The sequence below is a fragment of the Ixodes scapularis genome, unplaced genomic scaffold (assembly GCF_016920785.2).
Source record: "Ixodes scapularis isolate PalLabHiFi unplaced genomic scaffold, ASM1692078v2 ptg000137l_1___fragment_3__unscaffolded, whole genome shotgun sequence".
Lineage (NCBI taxonomy): Eukaryota > Metazoa > Arthropoda > Arachnida > Ixodida > Ixodidae > Ixodes > Ixodes scapularis.
In genome coordinates this window covers 1,138,487-1,165,410 of record NW_024609920.1, presented here as the reverse complement: position 1 = coordinate 1,165,410, position 26,924 = coordinate 1,138,487, and the positions used below count along the sequence as shown (strand labels likewise).

Genomic DNA, 26,924 nt, shown 5'->3' with positions numbered 1-26,924 from the left:
GAACCAGGAGAACCGTTTCTGTTAACATGCAGCACGTTGAAGCTGCGAATGACACTGCGTTATTTGGTATACCAGATGCGATGCATGTCTCGTTCCAATCGCAGCGCTATTCGATTCGGTCCGCACACCCCTAGAATGATCTGCTAAAAATTGAGAGCCAATCAGCAAATGGAGCATACACGGATACCAAACTAACCCATTGATTGGCGCAACAGGTCACGTGGCCCTTTTCGGCGGCACTCCGACATCTCGATTTCTATTACCCGAGGCATCGGCGAACACATTGCGGGGGACAGCACTTCGACTGACGAAGTCTGCAGGAACAGTTGGTATCTCGCACGTCCGCACAAACTCCGAAATGACGTCGCGGAGCGTCCACAAACAAGTCGTGACGACCACGACGACGACGACGTCGTCCCAGTATGTTTCGCAGCAAGACCGCGCGGACAGCCCGGCGAACCCGGGTTCGCCTCGGACATCTCGCTCGTCGGACACCAACGCCGGCGGGAGCCGGGAACGCTCGAGCTCGCCGCTCTCGGCGTCCAGGGTTGCGAGAATTCAGGAGAAGAACGAGCTGGCCCACTTGAACGACCGGCTGGCTGCGTACATCGACCGCGTTCGTCACCTAGAGTCCGAAAACAGCAAGCTGACCAAACAGATGACGATCCAGGAGACCCAAACACGGGAAGTCGCCAGCGTTAAAATCCTGTACGAGCGTAAGCTTGCCGACGCACGCCGCACCGTCGACCTGACCGCAAACGAGAAGGCCAAACTGCAGCTCGACGCCAAGAAGTGGCAGACAGAGGCCGAGACCCTGCGAACGAAGTAAGGAGCCCGCCCATATTTCTTTTTCTTGAGGCAATTTCTAAACCCTGCGACTTCGGCGAGCGGCTGTGGCTCGCGGTCTTTCGTTGTCTGGCTTCTAGGCGTCCGTCGCTCGAGCTGTCTTTTCGAAGCGGGGCGGTTTGTGTGACCGCCAAATCTTTAACCGGCTTCGTGAGCCTTGGAGGCAGAGTCATGATAAGCTAGCTATTTAAAGCTAGACATGATAAAACTTTAAAGCAACTAGAGAAAAAAAAAAGAGCGGGGCATAAACGATTTGTCACAACTTGCCGGGTTCTCCCCCCGCCCCCCTCCCCCTTTTCTTTTTTTTTTTTGGTTCATCGCGGGTTCTGTGTAATTGCTTCTTCGAAGCCGCTTTTGAGCCGAGTACAAATGCTGTGATGACCTGACAGCTTTTACCTTGGAAAGAATCCGTTGTAGCCCACACACCTCGGGTAGTGTCAGTTACAAACGGAATGAATGGAAGCGTAACAGCTCCACTTAAAAGTGCAGGTTTCATTGATGATTCAGTCGGCCGGCTGTTGAATGACGGTTTTGCCGACCTTGACTGATAGGTGGCGGTGGTTCGACCGGATATGGCGTCAGTGTCATTTCCGCCACGCCTCTTTTCAGCGTAGCACGTTCCGTTTTCTTTTCTTGTGTGTTTGTCTATGTTTCGCAATGCGCGCAAGGAACATAAGAGTGGTAGCTCTAGGTTTATTTCTACATTTTTATTTATTTCCATCCTTACGTAGCAGCCACGCTTGCGAAATGGCTAGACTGGCTAGCAGTTTTGAGATGAACTTCTCCGGAGCAATGTCCGTGTGAAGTGGGTGGAATTCCCACTTGTCGGAAAACTCATAGTACAGTCCGGAGCAAAAGTTTGCGGGGCACGGGAGCGCGTGCCGAAATGCATTGCCGCGCCGTGAGACGGTGCTCCGCCGCATTAAAAAGCCGCGCTTTGCGCATGCGCGCCCTTCGTGATCGCAGTCATGTCTCTTTCGCTCGTTTCTGTCCGACTCACTCCTGATAACCTGAGTCGGCGCCAGGGGCGCAAGTTGATGTTTCGCTGGCTGTCATGCCTCGCGTCCTCTTCAGCTGCCTCAGCAGCCGCGCTGGGTGACTGAGCGCCTGGTTACCCCCCCTCCCCCTCTTCCCCCTACGCGACTTCCATGACAAAGCGCGGTGGCTGAGGCGGCTGAAGCAGACACACAGCATGACAACCAGCGAAGCGCTAACTCGCGCCCCTGGTGCCGACCCCTGGTATCAGGAGTGCGTCGAAAAGAAACGAGCGAAAGAGACATGATTGCGAGCACGAAAGACGCGCATGCGCAAAGCACGTCTCCTTAATGCGGCGGCGCGCCGTCGGACGGCGCGGCGATGCATTTCGGCACGCGCTCCGGTGCCCCGCAAACTTTTGCTCCCGACTGTACATGACACATTGCATACTGCATACAGAAGAGTACTAAAAGAAGCTATTATCTGGACTTGTGTAAGGTCCGCATCGGCACTTCTCTTTGTGCTATATATCACAAGGCATTCCTTTTGTTAGCAGTTAGCGATAAGTTATCTGCGTGGGTAAGGTTATTACTACACTGGCCGTGAAGTGGTTCTGGTGTCTTCGATCGTCTGCTCGGCCTACGAGTCTGCCAGCCTCTTTCGTAACCAAGTAAAACAAATTCAAAACCTGTTGCTCGATCTATGGAAACCAGTTTTGGGAGGTTCCAACAATAATTATTTGTCCTTTTTTTATTGAGTTTCTGACCTTTGTTTTACTCTAGCTCTGACGTTTCGAACACCTGCGCTCTACCAGCTTACAAACGGGGTTGTTGATTCCTTGCCATTGCATCTGCCCCTAACAAAGACAGATGTGGCAAATGCAGTAAACGGCTGATGTTTCAATGGTCTTTCAGAATTCATTTGTAGTGTTCCTGTTCTGTTTGTAATGAAGCATATAAGTGTACTCGTACTAGGCTCTCCAATTAACATTGTGATTTCACCCAAAAAGTTTTGTCGTGCACAACATTACAATAGTGAATTATTACCCAAAATAAAAAAAAACAATTATGAGGGATATTGGACAGCCCCCTCCCAACGTTTTTATCCTCTCGTATATTTACCTCATCTTCCTTGGTGTGCTTGCACTGGTTATTGCTACAGCTTTCATTGGACAACTTCAGGGTGTCTAGTGACCGGGAATTGTCGGGGAAATTTTAGTTACTAGGAAAAATCGGGGAATTGTCAGGGATATTGTAAAAACGCGAGCCCAGTCAGAGAAAATGTGCCGGAAATGCCATCGAGTGTCTTGAGCATAGACTTGAGGACTTGGGGGAAGAAAAAGAGGCAATGGATTCTGCTTGGAGCTGAGCGCGGGCTCTGCTCACCCCCTGTAGAGTGCTACCCGATGCAAAGGGAACAGCTGACAAATCGAGTCCAAGGCTTGGATTGAACTGAGGGCACGAATCTAGGCTAGATCCAGTTAGAGCTACTAGATTTAGTAACAAAAGGGAAAGCCGCGGACTCCAATTCAATCTAAGCCGAAAGTATGGAAAAGTGTGCATCTGGCGGCTATGCCGTCATGCTGCCGTTCGGTTATTTATGTGTGTGGTTAAGCGTCGTGCTTTCATCGTGTTTCCGGAAGTGGCCCCTTTACTGACGATGTCGGCGGCAAGAAAGTGCTCGTTTAATCTGGACTTTACGAGCCCAAATATTTCGGAATATGCAAGTTGGGTGAAGCCCATGCAAAATGATCCTCAGTGTTCAATGCTCAATGCCTTGTGTTGTAATTATCTTTTATATTTACCCGCCTCTACATTGGTCAGGGAATTTCACCTGAAATTGTCAGGGAAAATCTGGAGAAGTCGGGGAATTTCAAAATATAATTTGCTAGACACCCTGACAACTTTCTTTATAATTGAAGTGTAACGGCAGGTGTAACTGTAGACGCACTTCTTGCAGTCGGGGCTCGCTGATGACTTGCATTTTATTGGGTTTACATAATACACTTTCAGTTTTTTTTCTTTTTAAAATGAGCCCTATTGATCTGAAGCGAAACTGCGACAAACACGATTGAGTGCTTATTGGACTAGCTTTGAGTTGTGTACTGTGGTCACCTATCCATCGGTTTTTATCACATAACATGACCGATTTCAGATTAATACTCTTTGGAAGTGATGCCCGCTATCCAGAGCCATCTTTAACCGTGTGTTTGAGGAAATGCCAACAATCCTGCAAGCAGCCACTTCTCGTAGTTGGAGTAGGTCTGGTCACGCAAACACTTTCAAGCCTTCAGTCTAGTTATACGCAGTTGTTTGGCACTCAAGGCCCGTTCACACACTTGCGCTTGACTTGGACCGACTGAGACAAGACCGGGTTTTAATTAAGCCTCTTGAAACGGCTTACGACCGGATGCGCAGCAATGCAGCCGATCGTGAGCCGTCGGAAAAGGCTTGAAAACCGGTCTTGTCGGACTCAAGCGCAAGTGTGTGAACGGGCCTTCACACATAAATGTGCAAAGCAGCCTTTTGCCTAACATCGTTCACTGACGTGCATTTGCTTGCAACTTTTTAACCCCGTCAGACTCGCCAAACGAAAACGCGAGTGGTCCGCAGCTGAGCAACAGGTCACATCGCTCGAATCTCAAAACGTTGACCTCCAGGGACGTCTGAATCAGGCCCTTGCACAACTCAAGGTAAGGAAAGCGGCCAAACGCTTGTTTTTACGTTAACCGTCGTTTGTCTGCGTGGTCGGCTTGCTGAGTTTTCCGACGGCTTACTTTTCGTTGTGGTGGGAGGTAACTGGCGCTACGTCTACCAAACTTCTGGACTGGCCTTGGTTTGTGTTAACATTTTGGAGCCACAGCCTTGCGTGGAAACCTTGCACGGACCTTAGTCGCTCGTGTTGGCATTGGTCACACGGTAGCATCGTTGTGGTAGAAAATGTCTGGGCAGAGTGCAGCTGTTGATTTGATGCAGTAGTGTGGAGTGGAGGAAGTAAATGGTGTAACACCGTATCATCCCCCTCCCTCAACAGGGAGTAGAGCAGTAAGTAGTGTAGTAACATCCCCACTTCACTATCACCTCTACTGTGTAAGAGTGGGGCTGCTCATTGAGGTAGGAACTGTGTATTAGTGCTATTGCACGCTCGTTGCCTTGAACAAAGCATCTAAACCAAGCTATCTTTTTTATGGTCTTAGTTTTCAAGCTTAAGCTATGTGAGAGTATGTGCATGGATGTATATATTCCTCTTTCTGGAATCTTCTTTGCAAATTACAAAGCTCTGTGTAGAAAAATTTTCAGTTTTCTAGACTCCGGGTTGTGCAGACATAGATATTGTACATTTCAAGAAAGGCCAAGTCTAACTGCAACTTTTAAATGAAAGAGTACAGTTGCTGACCAGGTGGCAACGGCAGCACTCGTCTTGGTTGGTGACCACAGTCTGTGCCATATCCCGGCCCACGGTCCAGAACGGATGCAAAGCCCTTTAATTTTGTTTTGTTGGTCCACTTTTTAGGATGCGGAGGCAGAGCGGGACGCGATGGCGAAGGAGCTTGAGAAGCTCCGCAAAGAGCTGGAGGCGGAGATTCTGCGGAACGTCGAGCTGCGGAACAGGGCCAAGACTCTCTCCAAAGACCTGGATTTCCGGAAGTCCCTCTACGAGAAGGTGAGCATCAGAATGAAACGTCCCAGAGTAAGCGTGGTTCCCTAGGACCTTTCTAGAATTTCCGGACAATGGGGAGCATGTGGAAGGAGGACCCGCAAAAGATCTTGAAATTTCTTTGCATGTGAATTTAGAAACTTCAGTCTGATCGGCAACTGTGTGAATTCAGTGGGCAAAGTATGCAAAAGACTGTGTTTTCAAAAGCGTTCTGCTTTCTAATGTTAGTGATGTGATGCCATAAAATCCTGTGAAGATACCCTCCTTCCGACGGGTAGCCCATTCGATTTTTCTAGCTAAATATTCATAGTGGAAAAACTCCAACGACCGCACGCGGATCGCGCGGTCGATGCGATTTCCGTTGACAAGAATCTCATCAACTGCGCGATCCGTGGGATTGGTACGCGTGGCAAGCGCATTTGTAGTGCGTTTCTTCGTTTTTTGTCTGCAATATGCAGAGATAAACACAAAGACAAGTGTTCATCACGACACCGGTTTCCGTGACTGGCAAGTCTGGAGCAGACTACTGCACGGTCATTGCAGTATGAAACTCAAATCTGCTGCATCCACAATCTACGGCAGTGGTTCTCAAATGGGGGTCCGCGGACCCTTTGGGGTCCGCGAAGCCCTGCCTCCTGGCGATAAAAGTTGTCTTTTTTCAGATTAAGAATAAAGCTTCCATTTCTTGGGTGAGTTTTCTCGTGTATACGTCAATAAGAGAAATCCACTTCACACTAGCCCTTAGTTACATCCATTTATTAAATCACTATCATAATTAATCAATAACTTTTCCTTCCCCTCACCGCGAATGGGGTCCTCCATCATATCCGCCGATCCACAAGGGGTCCGCGAAACACCAGTGGTTGAGAACCACTGATCTACGGTATCCTTTCCCGTGACAGAAAGTTTGTAGCGAATCCTCGCGTTTTCATTGCATCGTGAAACGCAAACTTGCCACATCCGTGATTCGTGGTGACGCTTTCCGTGTAGCATGTTTTATAGTCCTGGTGTTCGTCGCTAACTTGATAAAATTGCTGTGGCATCCCCAAGATAGCCCACCCCATCTTTCCAGAAGTTGTCTCTATTTTGGGTGAACGTCCACAAGGAATTTTTTGCTATTTGATGTATCGGCCAGAGTGGTTCACAAATTAATCGAAGAATGCCTTAATTAAACGGGCGATAGAACAATGCGTTCCATCGGCCGTTCATTCGTACCCAGCTTTTATGCGCTCAGTTTGCTGGATCACGGAGCGCATACTAGTTCAGTGAAAACACTATCATCGTACCGTGGTACAATTTCGGTTTTGCCCGTGAGTCAAAATTCGTATCAACATAAATATTAACAAAAACAATTTTCTTTTACAATCTTTTTTGAGACATGTCCGTCCAAACCAGGTAGAAAAGAAAATTGCCTATGTTTAGTGTCCCTTCAAAAACGTACTCCGGCAATTTTTTTTTTTTTTAGCTACCCTAAGTAACTATTTTTGCAATCGCTGGCCTCTACCCTTTCCGGTATGCCATTCAGTGTCGCGAAATTAAAAAAAAAATGACCGCATCTCCACGTGGTGAATGATATTGATTGGGATAAAGCTCTGCTGTGCGCTGATGATACTAATATTTTTTTATTGCTCATAGTTAGTGTTGAGTTGCGGGTTGCGTTTCGACTTCATTGTTACTGCTTTGTGGTCGGTGAAATGCGGGGCCAGTGATTCTTCTAGCAGATCAGCTTGGATCCGCTAGAAGCCGTGGGAACGGATCTCCACCGCTTAAGTCAACGGTCCATGTCAGAAAGAGAATATATGGTATGGAACGTAGTTATATACGCATTTGAGCATTTCACCGCAGCGCCCTCTCGTCTATAAACGTTGAGCCAATGCATGCAAAGTTTAACGCGATTATATACGCATCTGACCGCAGCGCCCTCCTGTATAGACGTTGAGCTGCTACATGCAACGTTTCATCCATGACAAACCCCAGCTCTTGTGTTACTACCACATCTCAGAGCCCCCTACTTGTCCCGCAGTCGTGGCCGAGTGGTTAATGCGATGGACTAGAAATCCATTGGGGTCTCCCCACACGGACTCAAATCCTGTCGACTGCGCAAACATTGTTTTCTTTTTATGTGAGCACAGACGCCGGCCGGACGGACGGACGGAGAAGGCTAGACCCCAAGGAGCTTCGCCCCTAATAGCTATTGTGAAATCGGCAAATAAAAATGACTCCAAAACCAAGATTCAAATATACCCTCGCTTTTCAATGCCGTGACATTAGGGGAAAGGCAGGCTTGCAGGTTGAGCGGGCAGTCTAGGAATTGACTGTGCCCAGCGTTCGTTCTGTGCTGCTGGACAAGGACTGGAGCCAACTTCCAAAGCATTCCTTTGACACCATGAAACTAATCTGTTGGGAATAGTCTACAGCCCAAAGAGCAAACCCCTGCCTTCCCCTGAGGTCACCTCTTCATTGTGGCCAGTAGACTCGCTTTGAAAGACAAGGTGAGGATGACAATTGTAAGTTCAATAGCGGAATTTTTTTTTTATTTTGGCACAATATTTGGGTTACTTTTTCAGTGATCTTTTTTGGCGTGTTTAACGAATTTCCAGGCAAATCTGGCACTACGACGAAAATGCCAGAGGACACCTTCAAGGAAACGACATCCATGCCCCCCCCCCCCGCCCCCCCCCCCCCCTAAACCTTTCCTTGCCCTGGCTTGGGTGCCATTGCTCAATGCAGGAGCTCCAGGAGGTGCGCGTGGCCAAGCAGACGGAGACCACGGAGATCGACGGGCGGCTGAGGGAGGGCTACGAGCTGCGCCTGGCGGACACGCTGGTGAAACAGCGAGAACTGTACGAGTCGCAGATGCAGCTCGACCGGGAGAAAACGCAGAACATCTACGAGAACAAGATGCGTGACCTGCAGAGACTGCTCGAGCAGAGCTCCAGCGATAGCTCCAGCAAGATGGAGGAGATGCGAGCGTACAAGTCGCGCATCGAGGGACTCAACTCCAAGATCTCGGAGCTCGAGTCGCAGGTCAGGGACGTCTTCCTTTTTGTGCAGAATTCGTTGGGGTTAGGGTGTTAAGAATAGATTTCGCAGGCTCTATTGTGCAAACAGACCTGGGGTCACAGATTGCATCCAGCGCAAACTTCTAGCACAAAGAAATCGAAATCGCTTTGCATTGAATTCTTCTTTAAATTGAGTTAGGTAATTGGCACGACACGGCATCACTTTCCACACTATGTTTGGCGGGAAGATGGACGTCGGGTCAAATCACGACAATCGTGCGACCTCAGTTTCTCTGCTGAATTTGGAGGAGAAATATATGTTGGGAGTCGAAAATTTCTTCACATAAATTTTTCGGGGAAATGGCGTGCGAGTCCTCCGCAGCAGTTGCTCAAGAATTTTTTTCGTCGAGTTTATTGAGCGCGCTACACCTCAGAGTTAGAGCCATGTAGAGTTTCTAACACAGAAACAAATTCTGTGTTGGAAACTCTGCATAGTTGTAGCTCTGAGGTGTACTGCACTCAACGATGTAGAGATGCGGAGAGCTTCATCAGCGGATGAAGCAGAGGCCGGATTCTCAAAGCGAACTTACGACGAAAAAAATGCGTACTACAAATTTGAGAGAAAATCCGTATTCTCGAAACGAAATTGTCGTAACTTTTGCGCAGGTTACGACAAAATTCTACGACAGCTCCGAAGCTGTCTTACGCCCTTTCTATGATCAAATTAACATGGCCGACAACGTCACTCAGTTGCTCGTTCGCAACGACCCAACGGACATTTCTTTTTCTGCCTGCTCTTCTTGCGCGTCCCGACTTCAAGCAGCAAGAAAAAAATGAAGAAGTACTTGAAACCGACCACGACGAACATGAACGCGGGATCCACAGACACCCGGAAAAGGCAACAAAGGCGACGATCCCACCGACCAAGCGAGCTCGGCAGAATATATAGGCCTAGCAGGCACTCCGACCCGTTCCGGCGCAGCATTGCTCAGACGGTCCTTGGCCAAGACCGTCTGCCCACGACCGGCTGGCTTGCTGAATGGAATATGCCCGCGCGGCCCTTGTGGACACTGCCGTTTGATAGCTTAACTAAATTTCAGAGGTCAACCGATTCCCCTCATCATCTCGATCACCTTGTTTTCCGAGGCAGCGGTGACGAACGCTGTCGTCGAAAAGGGACTCCTCGATTCTATCTCCTTGTTTTGTGTTTTATAGAGCTCAAATAAACGCCGTATGGATTACCTTCGCAACACGGTTTGTACACTTCCTTATTAGTATGCCATTTTTAACTGTCGAGCTGTATATCCGTTTGTGGGAGCTACGCGATGCCGGTCCAACCTTTCTTTTCCGACTGTCATGTCAGTGTCGAGTTGCAATCGTAGAAGATCGGTTCCGAAGCGCTTACCGAAACGCAATCTGAATCCGGCACTTCGATCAAACGTATTGCTGACACTCTCGTAGTTCAAACGTATTTTTTTAACGTCGGCTCGCTCCTGCAATTCCAAGGCCGCGAGAAACGCCGCGGCGGTTTGTTTTCTTCTACGTCTCTTTGCAAACGACTGGCACGGGGCTTTTACCAACGATGACAGTTGTGTTCACTTTGTAGCGATCGAGTTTGTAGCAGTCAACGAAGCGTTTAAATCGTGTTAGCGTCGATATACCACTGCACGGACACGAACCCCAGACAAGCGGTGGTGGAAAAGTCGCCCGTGTTTATGAGAATCAGCTTGAACACTACACATTTACACACAGACAGGACAGGACATACACAGAGATGTCTATCAACGAGTGGTTAGCCTGTGTTTGTTATTAACAATCCAAGTGCTCCGAACTGTGCCTAGCTCTCTAATTGGTTGTTCGTTTTGCCGAAGACGCCGTTGCCATAGCAACAGCACCGGAAGTCATCGCTTCTCCGTAAGAGGTCGTAACTTTCCTCCTCTCACTTAAGAATGCGTTTGTGAATACAGTTCTCGCCTCATCTTACGATGATCGTAACTTTACGAACTTCGTAGCTAAGTTGTCGTAGGTAAGAGGTTTTTTATGAATCTGGCCTCAGATGAGCTGCACTCGTCCTTAACAGTTTTCCGGGGTGACGGGTTATGCTCGTCCAAAATGGTCGAGTGTCGACAGTGAGCATACATGGGAACCAGGTCCAACTAGCCCCCCCCCCCCCCCCCCCCCAATTGATCAAGATCAATGGGGGGGGGGGGGGAGACTAGTTGGCTGAACATCTAGACTTTGAGTTAACAAGCGCAAATGACTAAGGGAAGGGGACAGGACAGAGTGCTCACTTACAACTGTCGATATTATAGAGCGTGTTGAGAAAGACAAGGTGGAAGTGAAAAACAATAGAAAGTTAGAAATAAACTCTGAGCTGCTATTAAGACAAAATATTTAGCTTTAAAAATCTAAATAAACATTTTTTTTAAAGAATATACTTTAAAAAAAGTTGTAATGGCATGGATAATGAGAGTAGCATATCCCATGTCGGCGCGCTACAGTCCATGCCAGGCGTCATGAGCATTTGATTCACTGTTGCCTTCAGGATAGACTTTCTAGCCGCACAGTGAATAAACTGCTCATGACGCCTGGCATGGACTGTAGCGCGCATTTTCTTCTTCTCCTCTGGGTGCCGACATGGGATATGGTGCTCTCGGCATCCATGTCATTACAACTAAATATTCTCTCTTAGTGGCAGCTGAGAGTTTATTTCTATCTTTCTCTTCTCCTTTTTCACTTCCACCTTGTTTTTCCCTACATGCTCTATTAAACTGACAGTTGTCAGTAAGCCCACCGTCCTGTCCCTTTCTTCTCAGTCGTTTCAGCTTGTTACTAAGTCTAGAGTTGATGCCCAACATTTTCGGTACTCAAAGACAGTTCAGGTGCGGTGCCTCGACCAAGTCTCCAACCGGTGTTTTAACAACGTCCTAACAAATGACCTTAATTTCCACGCAATGACTCGTAGAAGTTTCGTCGCCCTCCACGGTCGTGGCGGTGTCGCAGCAGTCGATTTTCAGTTCTTCAGTTCACGGAAGCTTGCCAGGGGCGGCACAGCCGCGCCATTTGGATACAATCACAATTTCCTGCGCCTGGCGGTGCCAAAAGCCAGAAATTGGCCGTGATTGTGCCGCGCTGCTCCGAAGATTACGGCGACGCTACGTTTAGCGGATGGCGAAACCTCAGTCGACAACCTTGGCTATTTCGCTGCCAGGTGCTGCAAGCCGCCACCCGATTCCTTGGTTCAGCCATATCTGTCAATCCATCCATCCGATGGATTCGGTGTATCATACATCCTAGCCATCGTACTGCTGCGTCATACATTGTACAGTCGGGGACAAAAATCCCCAGGACGCGCGAGCTGCGACTGAAACGCATTGCTCTGCCATCTGCCGCCGGACCGCCTGGTTTCCAGATCACACAAAAGCGCATGCGCGTCCTACTGAGTCTGCAAGCATGTGTGTTTTTCCGCTTTTCTGCGGCGCGGCGCCGAACTCGGAATCGGGCGCGTGGTGCCGCTTCGGAGATAGCGCTTGCGGCTGACGAGCGTCTGCTACACATTCCAAAACTGGAGATATCGCCTGCGGCATTGTGCTGCATTTCGCCGTGTCAGCGCATCTTGCTTTATAACCAGCTGGGCTTATCGCTCAGTTGAGCAGCCGTGACGCCCTGCTTCATAGTTGCCATGTCAGTAAGCGCGGTGAGCGCTATCTCCGAGGCGGTACCACGCGCCCGATTCCGAGTTAGGCGCCGCGACGCAGAAAAGCGGCAAAACACACACGCTTGCAGGCACAGGACGCGCATGCGCTTTTGTGTGATCTCGAAACCAGGCGACCCGCCGGCGGATGGCAGAGCGATGCGTTACAGTCGCAGCTCGCGCGTCCTGGGGACTTTTGTCCCCGACTGTATATGTACAGTTATATTGTACGCATACAATGTAGCATCTAAAATTTGTTGCCGAGTCTTGCCCCTCCGGTTTTAATTACATTTTTTCTAAAATAAATTTCTTTCTCTGAGCGATTTGAGATATATTTCGCACTAAAGTTTAATGCAATTCTTTCCAACACTTGTAGTACCAACCTCATTGGTTTAAGTTGAACTCGTGTACAACTGGCCGAGATGCTTTGTTAAAATTTAATTTAATTACCTTAAAGAGCAACTGAAAATAAAGTTTTTTGTTGTTTTATTTCTAAGAAGGTGTGCAAAGATTTTAACGTTGAAAAAATTGGCATCTTTTGCTTTTCACATTGTTCATCTTGTCACAAAGAACGGAAAACACACCTCCTTCCTTCGAAATGTTGCGATTCCGCCGCGTAATCGAGAGGTAAAAATTAAAATATCCCGCGACCTGCAGCCGCGAGCGGTGGCCATAGGAAACAGGTTGCATGACGTGAATGGGGTGTCTTTTAGAAAGATGGCAAGTTGTGCGAATACCTGCTCGATAAAAAGTCACTTTTTTTTATAAATCTTGTTGTTTCAACATGAATATAAATGTGTCAAAAACCTGGTATCATCGACAAATCTTTTGTTATACGAAGTTTTAGTGGCGCCATCTATCCTAGGTCCACAAAACCGTCAGCTCTATCTGCTACCGCGAACAGCCGCCAGAAGCCGGAGGGGGACAGAACCGGAAGTGGATAGCCGGACCCGGATGAAACCTTCATCCTTTCACCATATTGCTCGCGTTGCGCTGGCTGCGCCCGCTAGCACGTGGTCACGCGGTCGCGAGCGAATGAGTTATCGCTGCCCTTTGATGGCTCTAAAGAGGAAGCTTCACCGGAACCCCGCGTAAACCCCATTGACGTCACAGCGCACGTGACTAGGAAGATGGTGAAGGAGTTTAGAGGTGCCGAAAACCTGAATCTTTGTCCATTTTTAAAATAAAAACTGGGACATGCAGGCAAAATCGGTTTTTCTTTACTTCAGATAGGTCAAGACACGAACTCCCAAATGATTTAAGCAAAGCATTGAAACTGTTGCAGAGCTCCTTTAAGTAAAATTATAACATGCCTGTGAAAAAAAAATTTTTTGCGGAAATAATTTTTTTAATGCAGTATCGACGGTGTGAGATGCGATTTAGTTGGTAGTCACCTTGTTTCCACTCGTTTGTTCTCGGCATTTCGAGCGTCTGGAGAAGTGGATCGGCTTGACCATCACGTTAAGGTGGAGAGAGTGAATGACCATTTCATGATGTCGTGGTCTTTGCACGCTGTTGTGAATGAGAAGCTCCCCAGGCCAGGGCAGGAATCGCAGGACGACTCCTGGTAGGAAGATTGGGAAGAGACCGTGACTTGAGTCTTCCGCCGCAGAACCTGTCCCTGACGGCCCGTGTGCGAGACCTGGAGCGTCTGCTGGACCAGGAGCGGGAGTGGCACGGCCGGGCCCTGATGGCCAAGGAGGAAGAGGTCTCCCGGTTGCGGGCGGAGATCGAGGACCAGCTGCGGGAGTACCAGAACCTGCTGGACATCAAGGTGGCTCTGGACCTCGAGACTGCCGCGTACCGCAAGCTCCTGGAGGGCGAAGAGTCCCGGCTGCACATTACGCCCAGTGAGTCCGTAGAGTTTATGTGAGAATCTCGGGGTGGGGGTTCGTGATGGGAGCAGAACGCGGCGAATTGCGTAAGCGGTGGAGTAAGTAATCCCGAGTGAAATGAGAAAAAAAAGCTACAGAAGGGCGGAAAATGAGAGCAGACAATAGGTTGGCCGGGCTTTTGCTAGTACAATCGTTAGGGCGCTTGTAAAATTTTTGTTGTATAGAATGTCATACGTCTGTGTTTTTCTTTGTGCAAGTACGAAACAAACCTGAAGTAGGTGCAGACCTTGCAACTGATGCTTTTTTGCTTCTTTGTCTGAAAGCGTTGCCAGTGATCTGGGCCCTTGGGGAACAGCCATTCCAAACCGGCCCAAATCCATGCGACGTTTCCCCGTGGAAAATTATATTAACTCTTAAAAATGATCTAGAGGAAAGGGTTCCATGCATTTCGGCCACTTTGGAATGTGGTGGTCCCGATAAGGCCACGTTGCTGGTGTCGCTTTGTTACACAGAAAGAACTTCAAAATGAGCAGGGAAACCTCGCCCGTCGTGGTTCCTTTACGCAATGCGTAAAAATGATGTTGGCGACCCTTTGGGAGCAACTCCGACTCGTCGCAGCGAAAGAAACTCGCCTCACCTATCGCCCTATTTTTTTTCCCACTTTTTAATCGCCCTTGCGGAGACTCTTTCCAGGCACCGCACCACCACCACCCAGAAGACAAGGCTTGCACATTACGTTGTCTGCTCTTTTCACGTAGGATCCCGGCACGGGATTGTAGGCGCATACGTGGGATCGCCGGTTTTCCTTTTTTTTTTCTTAGAATCAAAAGTGCTGCCGTCAAAACTGCTAGTGTAGGGGGCACATATTTGGGAACGCAACGTGAACTGTAAAACGCAAAGACCACTAGCGTCCGTAAAAAGTAAACTGCGAAAAAGCAGCATTGTCGTGGTGGTTCTGACGACATTGCTCAGCGCGCATTAACGGCGCAAAACCAAACTCCATACAAAGGACGCTGCCTTTAATTTTTTTTGCGCCTCCTTTCTTGTGCGCAATGAGACTCCTCGCTTTTATGCCCCTCCCCTTTCGTGCGAAGGGACGGATTTTGTCAGACTCGCTCGTCGTGTAGCGCAGTCAAGGGCGGGCAATGGAGGCGAGCGACGCGTTAACCGTGCCGCACACACGCGATTCACCGTGCGAGATGCGAACGATATTTTGTCCCTCTCAGGCGCATCTACCAGCGGGGCTGAGATGTACACCAGTCCGCTGCTCCGAGGCGCCAAGCGCAGGCTGACCTTCTCCCACCGGGAGGAGCAGTCAAACTTCGACGTCCAGGTCTCCGCATCCGCCAAGGGGGACCTGGAGATCTCGGACCACTGCCCAGACGGAAAATACGTCATCGTAAAGAACAAGGGCACGAAGGTTGGTAAACGTCGCCCTCTTCTGCCATCTAAAGCCTATAGACGTCTCCTGGGTAAGGCCGTGGTGCCGAATTTTCGACGTCTTCTGAAGGGCAAACGCGGGGGCATAGGGTGGACCCAAGTGCTGCGACGGCGTTTAGCCGACGGTCAAGTTCTAGTCGATTAAAGACAAGTCTTCGTCAGACGCTGATATGGCACTTGATCAGTCAATGCCCCGTGTTGCCTCTTTAGGCGGCGTTTAGAATTCATAACTGCAGCCTTGTTATCTAGGAGCTGTAAGGCCAATGCTTGGAAGCCTGTGACATGAAAGGGAAATCACGTTTGAATTGCACAGAGCCTAACACTGTCTTGTCGGAAGTCGGAACAGAACCAAAGGCTGAAACAAACTCAAGCGGATATACTCGGAAGTGTGAGGTCACAGCACATTTGATGGCGACACCGCGGAGGCGCCAATTGTTTGCTCGAAGAGACGCCAAAACATAGGGCCAAAACGACGGGGCTCGCACGATGACGCGAGCCCTGTCAAACAGGACCGATCCGGGTTTCCTTGTTCTCCCGTGCCTATTCAACGCCTGTGGAGAGCGGGGCAACTGAAACGGTCAGGTTGTGATCCGTTGCCACCACAAGTGGCGAAACTCGCAAACACGCCGTCAAGAAAAACGCGACATCACTAACGCAGAGAGGCTCGTTACAAACCTGATCCTTTTAGTTGCCCCCGCAGGAGTTGCATAGGTGCGAGAATAAAGGAAAATCCGGTTCAGCAAAGTTTGACAGGATTTGTGCGCTTGTAGCTTGCCTCAGTACTTTCGCGGAGCGGCGCTGCTTTTAATTCAGAGTGACGTGACGACATTCGGTTTAATTTTTCTTCAATAATATGTTGGTGCTTTAAGAGCAAAAAATTTGTGTCTCTGGTCTAGCACAAACGTGGTTGACATTTCGACAATAAAATAGGCGCTCGAATATCGTCGCGCTATGTACTTGAAGCCGCTTGATATACCCTATTGGCTCGTGGCATAGCGACATTAGGACTTCAGGTAAAACAAAGTTTAACACATAGTTGATTTCTTCTGCATTCTTTCCCAAGCTAAAGTAATCGTCGTGTTCGTATGTCTATACAGTGGGAAGTAGTCGCTCCGTAGACAGGAAATTTAGCCAGTGCAGTACGGCCACCAGCCTGGGGTTTTTTAATGTGCATCACGCAGTAGTGACACAAGGCTGCACGCCGGTATGGTGCTCATTCACATTAGAACGGACAAGAGTGAATTGAGCACGTGATCCTTGAGCTCTGCGGCACGAATTTTCGCTGCACAAGCTGCAGTACTTTCATTCTCTATGCTACTGTTTCCCTGCCCCTCTCCTAAGAAGCACGGGCATTGTTATCTGTAGATTGTGTTGTCGTTTACTTTCAGTGTTTGAAATTCCATTTCTATTTTCGTTTGCGTTGCTCGCAGACGTCTGCAACGATTGAACACATTCGCAGTTAGCTTCACCAAGGCAAAGTTTTTTCTCGAATCTCGACAAATTGGAGCAGCCTGGTATGGGTGGTGGAAATAAAACAGACGCTTCACTCTCGGTTAACTGCGAACATTCCACGGCATTTTGACATCTCTAAGTGAAATAAAAACCTGTGCAAGTTTCCGGAGAACAATTTGGTGCTCGACTTTGCTTTTCGAATTGCGGTACAAGATTGCCAGCTCAGCTGGCCACTCGGTTTGCGAGAAATATTTGGGATGCTCTCCTTTTCGGGCTCGAGACTCCAAGGAACAGGCTCCACTCCCCGTAAGCGACGGTCCAACCGCGCGTTAGCTGATCCTTGCAGGTGCGCCTTCGAGATATATATATATATATATATATATATATTTTTTTTTTTCAGGAGATTCCATTGGCTGGCTGGCGGATTGACCGGAGGTCCGGCAACGATGAGTTCACCTTCCGGTTCCACCGGACCCACGTAATCCAACCGGGAACCACCATCACGGTTCGTTGCAGTTCTTGAATTGTTTTTCTTCGTCGAAGGCACTGGTTCCATTTGTTTCATAAAAGTAGAACGAGGCTTTCGTCAGTTCAAACTTAGTCTTTCATAGAGGGACTGGCGTAAATACCCCCTGGCTTGCTTTTTTATGGGCGACATTTTTCGAAGACTCAGTTTTTCTTTAAGTCCGACCACAGGCTGCGCTACCGTCCTTCAGTGTCGGTTGAGCAGCGCCCGAAGCGCCTCGTCCCTGCACTTGTTGCCTTTGCGCATCTGCCATCGTCGGCTACACCAATCGCGTGCAGTGGATGCAACGAGGTCCCACTTTTTTTTTATGTTTGCGATTGGTTAAGTTGGTGATGGCGTATCCACAAAGACGAGCGGTGTAACGGCGCGGTTTTGGCTTTGCTCGATTGTCTTCGTCGAATCGTCGCGTCGGCTGTGGTAGGACTCGCAGTGAAACGGTGCATACAGTGGTCTCGCGATAATTCAACCTAGAAATTTTCGTACTCACTTTTATTTCGGACAAATTTAAATATTTTGCTTTTCCCGCTATGTTTTGATGCATTCTTAAGCTGCTTAATTCAAGTGGAGCTTTCGCTTAATTCGTGCCATTCGTTCATCGGGAGTGGGCCTGGCCCCGTTGAGGGCACTCCTTGCCAAGCACCCGTGTGCTGCGGAAAAGCAGTACCCGCGAAGCTCGCGGGCATTGGTTTTCCGCTGTACGCGGATGTTCGGCGGGGATCGCAGGCATTACAGTCCTGACAATCTGCTTTTATTAATCGTGTTTATTTATTTATTTATTTTTGTGGAGGATTGAGAATAAACAAAGAATATTTGTGTCTATCGAGCTGATTTATAAATTCGCTCGGTGAGGATGGCTGGGCGTCTGTTTGGGCTTAATTTTGCGTCAAATCTGTCGTTTTCTTTTGCCACCCCCATGTCGGCATTGGACTTTCTGAGGCCATGGTTCACGGATATAGTTACATTAAAACTAACAAAGCTTAGAAGGGGACAAGTGAAGGTTGGGCACAACCTTCACGAGTTCAGCTGAATTTTCGTTTAAGCATGGTAAAACGGTAGTAAAAGGTAGTGATGGGCCAAACTTTTGCCGAATCGAAAGTTTGGTGCCGAATTTTCGATTCGATACATTGTTATTAGGCTTAGCGTTGATATTTAGTTTTTCTTGGCAAAAAAAGTGTTTTTTTTCTTAACCTAAAAAAGACACCGATACAATTATCTTGTAGAATGTCATCTTGTTTAGTAATAACTGGGCTTATATGCATTATATGTTGTATTTGTGTGTTTACTGGCAATTTTAGTGACTCATTGCAGGAGTGGCGTGACAGGGAGGTTGGGTAGAAGCGAGCGTGGCGCAGTCACGAATCACGCTACGAGTTTCGGTTTTAAGGTATCATCAGCGCAGGCCGGCGTGTGTGTGCACATTGCTAAAATGAAAGCAATAACGCTGCGTTCTTGCTTTCTCTGGGAGCCACCGTTTTGTGTGGGAAAACGAATGCAACGGTTGCTGAGTCACTTGGAGTCGGCTTTGCATGAAAGTGTGCGTCCCATATTCACAACGTCTCGTTTTTAACCTTTAAAATACCGGTTTCTGGTGTTTAAGAATACACGAACGTTTCGGAAGATGGGGAGAGTGAATGTAAGATGTGCAATGTCGAGCATTGCAGTTCCGTGTTTAGTTTTATGCAGACACATGAAAATTGCGAGATAACACTAATTGAAGAAGCAATATTTTGTTGTTTGAGTTGAAAAAAGAATTGTTATAATCGCGAGGAGTGCTTTAAAGTAATTGTGGGACAATGTGTCTGTTTCAGAATACACGGCATCATTCGTCACTTGCGCAGTGGACTGCGTAAATTACTGGTCGATCTTCTATTCTTGAGGCAGAAAATATTGAAGAGGACCACGCTCGATCACAAACGCAGTTACCGTGTTGCCTACCCCACACCGCGGCGTAACCGCTGGTTGTACTACGCTGCACGATGGTAACCGCACGACTGCACAGCGTCCATTTGCAATCCAAGGCTCCGTCGCGTTCTCGCGCGTGCGCAGACATTTTCCGAAGTTTTGCCGAATCTTTGCCGAACTTTGCCGAATCTGAAGTTGAGCAGATTCGGTCCATCACTAGTAAAAGGCTCGAAGAAACTATCCAATAATCGGTTTGAAATTATTCTGCCAAAACCGCTATTGGCTTTGAGCTTGACCAATTCTTTATGCGTGCGCCTGCTTTACATTGGCCTGGGTCGATAAAAGTAAAATCTGTTTGGTATGTGTAGCTATTCCTATAGCAAATTGCTACTTTGCTTTGATTCATAAGCCCATAGTGCTGGTAGTGGAAATTGAAGTATCAATAGAAACCCTACCATAACATTTTTTTCGTCCTAGTAAACAGACTAGGCAGACACCGTAAATCCCAGAGCGAGGGGAAGACTGGCCAAGGAAGACCGGACGAAGGACAAACAAAAAAACTTGGGAGTTTAGTGTGTCCTTTGTCCGTCCTTTCCCTCGCACCAGGATTTATTATGCCCTTCTGAAAAAAGCTGAAGCGCCTTAAAAAACAGTTTGGAGCGGTCTTCTACTATAGCTTTTTGTCCCATGAATTCAGTCATCGCGCTTTTGGACTGAAGTAAACGTAAACCTCGTATATTTTGAAATGTGTGTGCAGCGATTGCCGAAGGGCATGCGGCGAGCCTTGCCGCCACCTGTTATCCGTCGAAGACATTGCGACGTTATAGTCGTCCTCCCCGCACAGTGCCGAGCAGAGTCGTTTGACCGATGACGTCCCTTTTGTTAGTCTCGCAGCGAGAACTGTTACTTGCCACCACTTGAAATAACGTCCGTTGTTTTTGACAATGTAGGACGTCCGTCACCAGTGTTGCAAAATCTTCAAAAAAGATTGCTCGCCGCCCACGGGCATCAAACCCGGGTTCGCTCCGTGCGGAGTTGTTGATGCCACAGCATCAACAACCCGCTCTATACCGGAGGCTTTTGTAGCACCCACCGCACGCGCTATCTGGAAAAGAAAAAAAAATAGACGATAACAGAAGACCGTTGTAGCAATGTCAATGCCAAGAGCTCGTGCAGGGGAAAGCGATTTTACGCTATCCGGAACAAAAAGGATACGAGCGTTTTTCAAAACAAAATAATCGTATGCCTATTTCGTTTTGTACGCTTTTGTTCACGCACCCCACGGTGTGTGAACGCGACGCCGGTGCCCGACAACTTCGCCATGTCGTTTCGTGGCTGTCGCTGCGACTCTACTGTGGATCAGCGCGTTCTTCTTGAATTTTTTTCTATCCGCCTTCACACTCTCCTGCTCTCGGCATGCAACGACGGGCAGGGCTACGTCGAAATTTTAATTAGCGATTTTGACACTCCTAGTAATAAGATCGAAAGAAAACTTGGACATAATTTTTAAAATGCCTACATTAAAACATTCATTTTTTTTTGTTTTTCTTCTCTTAAAGAACTGTTTTTAGCTTCTCTTTCAACCAGCTTGCCTACATTCTTGCGTTAGTATACCTCCTTTGCGGTGAGATGACCACTACTCATCCGAAGTTGGAATGCTGTGCAGGTATGGAGCTCCGACGCCGGTGCAGCACACAGCCCTCCGTCGGACCTGGTCATGCGCAACCAGCAGTGGCCCCACGTTGAACCGATGCGCACAGCCTTGCTCAGCGCTGATGGGGAGGAGGTGAGCGCCTTCGGTTTAGTGTTTTGCCATTGTAGATGGGCTGCAGTATAGGTGTAATTTTCTTGTGAAGTTGCTCGTTCAGTTACCACCTTTGAGAGGCCTCCATCTGTTCGAAAACGGTCCAGTAAAGTTAAAATTAAATCAAGTCATCTAGAGCTTTCTTTTGAAAAGCCTATGTATTGCCCGCACTTTGATTTGGTGTGAAAACCTGTTAAGATCCTTTTTGCCTTTTCATTTATATACTTTTAAACCCTTAATGTTTTGGAGCCTCTAATTTTTGCGAAATACGTGAATTGTAAAATTGGTTTTAGTGATTTTAGTTTAGTGGTTTCTATAGGTAAATTCCAGCCTTAAGAAATCGCGAAATTTAATGGTCGCGAATATGACCCCGCAGTCCAATTTTCGAAAATTCGGGGCCGCGAAAATAAAGGGTTTCACGGTACCAGAAGGGAAAATAGTTATTCATAAGACACTTGCATGTAAGATATCATCGATGTGTGAAATTAAAGGGTACACGCTTTGTTTTTCCCTTTGAATTGTGGTATTGTGTCCTTTTTTGGTGAACACTGCTTGATTTATCTTTGATTCGACACCAATAATAACCGTTTGCACGTGTTCATGCTGTGTCTTTCTTCAGTCGGCATGTAGTTCAGAAGTGGCTTTTACAATGAGCTCTTCTCGACACTTCTATTGCCGTGTCTGGTTGCTCTTCTGAGGGGCTGATACTTGCTTTGATTCTGTCTATCTCCATATAGTGCTTTAAAACTTTCTAGTTGTCCCTGGGCTCTATTTGCAGGGGCGGGACAGCTGCACCAATTGTGCCATTTTGATACATTCAAATTTCCTGCGCCTAGCGGCACCAAAAGCGTGAAACTGACTAACTACGCTACGCTCTGCAAAAAATCGCGGTGGCGCTAAATTTAGCAGAAAGTGAACTCTGTCGACAACCTTGGCTATTTCATATACCAGGTGGTGCAAGCTGCTGCCAGATTCCTTGGTTCAGCCGTATCTGTTCATTTATCCATCCATCCGATGGATTCAATGTACACATCCATAAATCCTAACCATCGTGTCGTTGCATCATACATCATACATGCTATGGTGTATTGTGCATGTAGCATTATTGATCGAGAGTCATGCCACTTTAGTTTTAATAAAAATTTGTTCCCCCCAAAAATTTCCCTGTACAATTTCAGGTATTGCACAGTAAAGTTATATTCACATGTAGTCTAGCGACTGGGAAAACCGGGAATCGTTAGGGAAATTTTAATTACCAGGACAACTCGGGGAATTGTTAGGAATACTGTAAAAAAATCGAGCCCAGTCAAGGAAAACGAGCCGGAAACGCCATTGAGTGCCCTGAGCAGACTTGAAGACTTGGGTGCAGAAAAGTGGGCAATAAAGTTTGCTTAGAGCGGAGCATGGTCTCTGCTCACACGATGTAGAATGTGCTACCCGATGCCTATTGGAACAGCCGTCAAACCCAGTCGAAGCCTTGGATTGGGTTGGATTATTTTGAGGGCACGACACTAGGCTAAATCCAGTTGGAGTTACTCGATTTAGTAACAAATTGGAAAGCCACAGACCCCAATATAATCCAAGCCGGAGGTATCCAAAAGTGTCCGTTTGGCGGCCGTGCTGCCATTCTGTTAGTAACAAAGCGTGTGTGGTTGAGCATTGTGTTTTCATCGTGTTTCTGGAAGTGGGCTCTTCACTGACGATGTCCGCGACAAGAAAGGGCTCATTTATTCCAGGCAGGACGAACCCAAATATTTTTTAATATGAAGGTTGGATTAAGCCCATGCAAAATGATCCTCACACTGCTCAATGCTCAATACCTTGTGTTGTAATGTTCCTATATATTTAATCGCCTCTACAGCGGTCAGGAAATTTCTCCTAAATTTGTCTGGGAAAACCTGAAAAAGTCAAGGAATTTCAAAATAATTTGCTAGACACCCTGTATTGAATACTTCCCAGCACTTGCAGTACAAACCTAGTTTATGTTCCAGCAAAGTGAAACGCTGCAAAGAAAACTGCTATGGTTCTAAAAAAAACCTCGATGTTAGCACCTGTGCACGCGATTCTGCATTTAGGGGATGAGCTTTCGTAGGTGTACTCACGGTCGTACACATACGGCGGTCACCTTGCGGAGCGGCTTCTTTGCTGCGGTAATCCTATGGAAATGACCCTCGAATTTCTTAGGTTGTCATGTTGAAGCTCTCGGCCGCATTGAAGCTCTCGGAAGCATTGAAGCTCTCGGAAGCATTGAAGCTCTCGGAAGCATTGAAGCTCTCGGAAGCATTGAAGCTCTCGGAAGCATTGAAGCTCTCGGCCGCATTGAAGCTCTCGGCCGCATTGAAGCTCTCGGCCGCATTGAAGCTCTCGGCCGTAATTGAAGCTTTCGGCCGTAATTGAAGCTCTCGGCCGTAATTGAAGCTCTCGGCCGTAATTGAAGCTCTCGGCTGTAATTGAAGCTCTCGGCCGTAATTGAAGCTCTCGGCCGTAATTGAAGCTCTCGGCCGCATTGAAGCTCTCGGCCGCATTGAAGCTCTCGGCCGCATTGAAGCTCTCGGCCGCATTGAAGCTCTCGGCCGCATTGAAGCTCTCGGCCGCATTGAAGCTCTCGGCCGCATTGAAGCTCTCGGCCGCATTGAAGCTCTCGGCCGCAGTCCCGTTGCTCGCGCACGATACGAATGACACACTCCGCTGCACACATTTTGAAAATTACCTGCAGGCAGGCCGCGGGCACATTCGAAGCACCTTTAACACATATGCATGCTTCGAACGTTTCTGCAGATGATTTTTCTATGACCCACGTGACGAGGCAGTGCATTGTTTGCAAAGTCTATTTTTTATCATGAATTAGCAGTGTAACCGGAACTCTAGCGCTTCTGCGGCATGTTACGGCTGACGAGTTGATGCTCACTGTCGTTGCGCCCCCAGGTGGCCTTTCGGGAAAATCGGCGGCGTCAGTTCAGGCGCCTCTCGGAAAGGTCGTCTGGCGCGGGAGGATATTCGACGGGGCGTGAGCCCTTTTTCCAATAGCACGTGAGTACCTCTTCTTTCCTTCGGTTTCTTCAATGGGGCATGGCTTCTTAATTTATGCAGGAAAGAAAAATTAATTAAAACAATTGGAAACTTTTTCTAACAGCATATATATATTAAAACTGGGTTCCGGGAGGGTTTGCCGAGAGTGCCCCAGCAAGTTTGAATTCCGGTCGGGGTGGTTCCTTTTTGAAAGCTTCTCCCGGTGATCGAAATTAATCCTCAATTCTCCGCAGGGGCGTGACGATACCCTTTGTTGGTACAGCACGCGAAAGCGCGCCAGATAGTTGTTCTCCATTTTAAGACTTGTTTTGGCAGAACCAAGCAACTAATTGACGCGTGACAATGAGGTGAACGCTCGCTTTTATATGTATTGTTTACATTGTAGGCTTGTTTACTGCTTCATCGCATTCCAGGGGCACTAAATCATGTTCCGCGATAGTCTATGACCACTACCTCAATCTATGGGCTCTAAGCGTGCTAAGAAACCAAACATCACATCCATGCGTGGCGATTCCTCTAATGAGATCGGTATTAAAGGTTGATTACCCTGGAACTATTACGAACACCAGAGGCCACCGTCGGAGAGGAGCTTATTTTTTTCCGACTGTGCCCTCTGGCGTGTGATAGTTCTGAGATAATTGGCCTTTGATATCTATTTTAATTTTTTTTAATCTGCTACACATAAATGTAATTTATTTTTAAGTAAGGTTACTGCTTGTAGATTGAATTGGCACCTAGACTACCGTAGAAAGTGGTTTAGCGCCCCTTTAATGCCAGAACCAATAGGGGTTCATCAAGTTTAGAATGTTTGATACGCCCAGTTTTGGAGGAATAAAGCAACACCACCTATAGTGTTCAAAGCCCGTGTTCTAGTATTTCGACGTTGCAGCGAGCTATTGCTCGGGTCTAGTTGCCGAGCGGGCGCTATCCGGGCGCGATACCTTTGCGTGGACTTAATCCAAGGAGGCTGTTGGCAGGCCTTGATTATTTTGGTTCGTGCTGTCTAAACAGGCATTTCGGTCTCCGCAGCAGCGGACTTACACGCCTCTGGCGGTTGAGAGCATTCTAGTCTCCCGAACGCCGGACGGGGCTCTTTTCTCTTCGTTGACTTTTATTAATTGAAAGTTTGTATCGTTCGGACTGTTTCAGCAGCCCCCTCGAAATTCGGATTAACGAGCTTTTACTGTAATAGACCGATCTGGCCGGACAGTACGACTTCACTGCATCGAGTGAACTTTGTCAGCACAGACGACAGCTTCTCCGGAACTCTGCCCGTGCGCAGCGTCGAGACGGCGCGAGCCCTCCCCTGCACCGCCGTCTGCCTCCCGCCAACTAAAGTTCTGACGGCGTCGCGCATGTGCCGAACACTTGGAGAGATCGGTCGGTTAGGGTTGTCCTTGTTCTGAAAACGCATTGGTGTTGCGAAGGCTCGTTGCACGTCGTGAAATTCACGAACTTTCTAGGGCCTGTCATACCTGAGCCTCATCGTCAAACGAGGGTTAGCTGCATTACCTAGAGCAGATGCTTCTTTTTTTCGTCTTCAAGATTTTGCTTTTGCGAAAGCTTTCAATAAGCCATATTCTGCATTTCTTGGGCTGCGAGTGGCTATCGCGTTGGTGTTGGTGCAGCGATGTTGGACATAGTGCATAGCAACATGTTTTAAACTTTTTGATTGCTCTATAATGCATGAGAGCATGCATTTCTTGTCGGTAGGTGTTACTTTGGCCCATGTTCTGCCGGCGCTTTGCTTCCGGTTATATACTGCCACCATCCCAGGAATACCGAGGAACTCTAGTCAGGGCAGTCTTTCGTAAAAATAGGTTACGTGAGTTTTCTTTTCACACATTGACGTTTGCTTTTTGCGGCCTTTGCAGGATTCCAACGACCCCAACTGCTGCTGCGTGATGTAAAGAAGAAAGAAAAAAAATGAAAAAGTCATCAGAGTGGCGGAACCTTAGTGCCATTTATTTTATTGGTTATACTTCTTTTTCCTTTCTCTGTAATTCTCTTACCCATCTGTATGTGACTGCCGTTGTTTTATCTCTAGAAAGAAAGAAAGAAAAAAAAATAGCTTAACGTGTCCCCACATCACCTGTCTAAAGCATTTCTGTAACCTGCTAACTTCATATTCTAACCCCTTTGTGTGCGTGCTTTTGTTGCTGTCGTTTCATGACGGATGTAACCTACGTCATGTTATATTAAAGTGCTGTCTTCTTCGTAGTGTAGTGCTCGTTCGTTTAGTTTTGTGGACAGGGGAACCACATTACTTGCAGCAAACCTTGCGTGGTGTTTGCTATGATTTTTCCAAACTTTTTTCCTGTGTTTGAGGTAAAACCTCCAGTTTTTAAACCTTAATCGCTTTAGAAAAAGGGTGTAGCTGCAACATCACTGCGATAGGTTTTGGGAGGACATCATTCAGCAGCTCTGGCAGCAGTTTCTGAAGCTCTGGTTTCGCTAAGAATTTTTGGCCAGTTTTTTGGCAAGTCGACTCCGGTGTGTTGCAATTGTAAGCGCAGGTCGTACCAAGATCAACATAAGTACCTTGTGAACCATATTTCTTAGTTTGCCAACTGTACCTGTGAAGTGCTTTTTACCAAAAAAGCAGGTTGCTTTTTTTACGTGGGCGACACGGGGGTTAATTTGTTCTACGGCACACGCGACTTTGTCCTGCAGTTTATTGGAATGTGGGCAGTGTTTTGGAGCACTTGATTATGGATGTCTTGACTTTGATTGTTGTCTTCGGAAATGTCTGTTCGTTTGA

The 26,924-nt window shown here is 47.7% G+C and overlaps 1 protein-coding gene across 1 annotated transcript; it reads left to right on the top strand.

The window, feature by feature from the left end:
* Positions 1–293: 293 nt before the first annotated feature.
* LOC120846563 (lamin Dm0-like) lies at positions 294–26,924 on the top strand. The gene is made up of 10 exons (XM_042287684.1): positions 294–825; positions 4,402–4,513; positions 5,335–5,484; positions 8,209–8,505; positions 13,787–14,024; positions 15,236–15,429; positions 17,302–17,406; positions 20,996–21,115; positions 24,059–24,163; positions 26,038–26,924. The coding sequence occupies exons 1-9, from the start codon at positions 359–361 to the stop codon at positions 24,158–24,160; spliced, it is 1,785 nt and encodes a 594-aa protein (XP_042143618.1). The 5' UTR covers positions 294–358; the 3' UTR covers positions 24,161–24,163; positions 26,038–26,924.